The sequence below is a fragment of the Chiloscyllium plagiosum genome, unplaced genomic scaffold (genome assembly GCF_004010195.1).
Source record: "Chiloscyllium plagiosum isolate BGI_BamShark_2017 unplaced genomic scaffold, ASM401019v2 scaf_22094, whole genome shotgun sequence".
Lineage (NCBI taxonomy): Eukaryota > Metazoa > Chordata > Chondrichthyes > Orectolobiformes > Hemiscylliidae > Chiloscyllium > Chiloscyllium plagiosum.
The window spans coordinates 2,366-5,348 of NW_025197930.1; the positions used below are offsets into that span (position 1 = coordinate 2,366).

General features: G+C 72.3%; 1 protein-coding gene across 1 annotated transcript; it reads right to left on the reverse strand.

The window, feature by feature from the left end:
- Positions 1–6: 6 nt before the first annotated feature.
- On the reverse strand, positions 7–2,931 carry LOC122545960 (zinc finger protein 665-like). The gene is made up of 2 exons (XM_043684820.1): positions 292–2,931; positions 7–136 (listed from the first exon to the last, which is right to left on the reverse strand). Exons 1-2 carry the CDS (start codon positions 2,899–2,901, stop codon positions 86–88), a joined length of 2,661 nt encoding a protein of 886 aa, XP_043540755.1. The 5' UTR covers positions 2,902–2,931; the 3' UTR covers positions 7–85.
- Positions 2,932–2,983: the final 52 nt, after the last annotated feature.

A 2,983-nucleotide genomic window follows, 5' to 3' on the forward strand; every position in this document is an offset into this window, starting at 1 on the left:
AGAGAGAGAGAGCGAGTGAGTGTGAAGGGGGGGGACCTGACCCCCCTCTCTCTCCCTCTCCCAGTGACGGAGAGGCCCCTGATGTTCAGGCCAGGCTGGCTGAGGTGGCCTGAGACAGATGGTAGGACAGTTCGGCCTTGGGGAAGACAGTGGAGAGAGAGAGAGAGCGAGTGAGTGTGAAGGGGGGGGACCTGACCCCTCTCTCTCTCCCTCTCCCAGTGACGGAGAGGCCCCTGATGTTCAGGCCAGGCTGGCTGAGGTGGCCTGAGACAGATGGTAGGACAGTTCGGCCTTGGGGAAGACAGTGATGGCTGTGCCGTGGGCGGGCTCCCACTCCACCTCGCTCTTGGGCTCGCTCTTGGGTTGGGCTGCGCCTCGGAGCAGGAGGGTGACGGTCACCGGGTCGGGCCCCGTGGTGACGGCGCTGGTCTCGGTCGCCCGGTGCAGCCGCCGCCGGTGCGTCTTGAGGTGGGAGGACTGGGTGAAGGCCCGGCCGCACTCCCCGCAGCGGTACGGCCTCTCGCCAGTGTGGGTGAGCCGGTGACGCCGAAGCGCGGACTGCACCGAGAAGCCCTTGCCGCAGAGCGGGCAGACGCAGGGCCGCTCACCGGTGTGGGTCAGCTCGTGCTTGGAGGCCTGCGACGGGTAGCGGAAGAGCTTGTGGCACACCGGGCACTGGTGCCGCGGCGGCGCCGGCGCCGAGCTCTCTGCTGCCGGTCGGGCTGTGTGCGACCGGGAGTGCGCCCGCAGCTGGGAGGGGTAGCGGAACGCCCTGGGGCATTCTGGGCAGCGGTGAGGCTTCTCCCCGTGCCCGCCGCCGGGGGGCGCTGCCCTCTGGCAGCGGCCGCGCCGCCTCTCCGGCGCCCCCTGGCCGCGGCAGGCGGCGGCCCCCGGCGCGTGGAGCCGCCGGTGCGTCTTGAGGTGGGAGGACTGGGTGAAGGCCCGGCCGCACTCCGGGCACTCGTAGGGCCGCTCGCCGGCGTGGATGAGCCGGTGCCGCAGCAGGGCGGAGGAGACGGAGAAGCCCTTGCCGCAGGCGCTGCACCGGAAGGGGCGTTCGCCGGTGTGCGAGCGCTGGTGGAGCGCCAACCGCGAGGGGTAGAGGAAGGTCTTCGGGCAGTACAGGCAGGCGTGGGAGCGCGGCAGCGCCGGGTCCTCGCCGCCGCCCTCCTCCCGGTGGCGCCGGCGCCGGTGGGAGCTGAGCCGCGACGCCGTGCGGAAGCAGTGGCCGCACTCGGTGCAGGTGAAGGAGGAGCCGGTGTCACCGTGGGTGCTGCGCTGGTGCAGGGCCAGCTGCGAGGGGTAGCGGAAGGCCCGCGGGCACTCGGTGCAGGCGCAGGGCCTCTCCCCCTCGGCCCGGCGCTGCCGCCTGTGCTGCCTGCCCTCCCCGGCGTGGACCCGCTGGTGCCGCAGCAGGGCAGAGGACTGGGTGAAGCCCTTGGGGCACTCCAGGCAGCGGTAGGGCCGCTCGCCGGTGTGCACCAGCCGGTGCGCCCGCAGCTTGGAGGGCGCCGGGAAGCCTTTGCCGCACTCGGCGCACCGGAAGGGCCGCTCGCCGGTGTGGGAGCGCCGGTGCAGCGCCAGCTGGGAGGGGTAGCGAAAGGAGCGCGGGCACTGCGGGCAGGGGTGGTGCGGTGACGGCAAACCCCGACAGCGGTGGGCCTCCACCGAGCGGTACCGGGCAAAACCACGGCCGCAGGAGGTGCAGATAAAGGGCCCCCCTCCCACGCCGGGAGCCCCCTCTCCGCCACCGTGCGTCCGGCGGTGCGCCTTGAGGTGGGAGGACTGGCTGAAGGCGCGGCCACACTCGCCGCACCGGTAGAGCCGCTCGCCGGTGTGCACCACCTGGTGCCGCAGCAAGGCAGAGGACTGTGTGAAGCCCTTGGGGCAGGCCCCGCAGCGGTAGGGCCGCTCGCCGGTGTGCACCAGACGGTGCGCCCGCAGCTTGGAGGGCACCGGGAAGCCTTTGCCGCACTCGGCGCACCGGAAGGGCCGCTCGCCGGTGTGGGAGCGCCAGTGCAGCGCCAGCTGGGAGGGGTAGGGGAAGGAGCGCGGGCACTGCGGGCACGGGTAGCGCCGGGGCTCCCCCTGGGCGTGTTGGCACCTCTCGTGCTGCCGCAGCAGCGAGGGGCACGCCAGGGTGAGCGGGCACAGCCGACAGGTCAGCGGGCGCCGGTGTGAGTCCAGCGCCTCGGGCCCTGGGAAGGGCTTGCCGCAGGACGGGCAGCGGTGCTCGCCGGCGGGCGCCGGGCTGGCGTGGGAGCGGGCATGCCGCGAGAGGGCGGACGCCGACCTGAAGGAGGCGCCGCACAGCGCGCACGGGTGGGGCCGCTCGCCGGAATGCAGCCGCCGGTGCGTCTTGAGGTGGGAGGACTGGGTGAAGGCCTTGCCGCACTCGACGCAGCGGTGTGGGCGTTCGCCGGTGTGGATGAGCCGGTGGCGCTGCAGGACGGAGGCTACGGTGAAGCCCTTGCCGCACACCGGGCATTTACAGGGCCGCTCACCGGTGTGGCCCAGGCGGTGCTTGGCCAGCTGGGAGGGGTACAGAAAGGACTTGCCGCACGGGGCGCACCAGTGCCGGCGCGGTGCGGAGTGCAGGCGCCGGTGGTCGGCCAGCGAGCGCGACCGGGAGAACTCCTTGCCGCACTCCGAGCAGCGCCAGGGCCCGCCCTCCTCCTCGTGTTGCCGGCGGTGAGCCCTCAACTCAAGGCGCCCCGGCAGACACTGCCCGCAATCCGGGCACGGCACGGAGGAGTCCCTCAGGTGACGCCGGCGGTGAACTGCCAACTGCGAGGGGTAGCGGAAAGACCTCGAGCAGAGTGGGCATCGGTGAGGGCGGGGAGGAGAGGCAGGGTGGTCGGCAACAGGCACATCGACTGCGGCAGGCATCGCTGGATCCATGGTTGTCTCGATGCACGGTTATCTGCGGAAAACCAAAATGCACCCGGTCAATATTAACACGCACTCCCCCGGGGGGACCCTG

What these genes read in the sequence shown, in the direction of transcription:
- LOC122545960 (XM_043684820.1), bottom strand. Translation starts at nt 2,901, where the DNA reads ATGGATCCAGCGATGCCTGCCGCAGTCGATGTGCCTGTTGCCGACCAC. An exon ending in CCATCACTGTCTTCCCCAAG is followed by an intron (nt 137 to 291) that starts GCCGAACTGTCC and finishes GTCTTCCCCAAG; the next exon opens with GCCGAACTGTCCTACCATCT.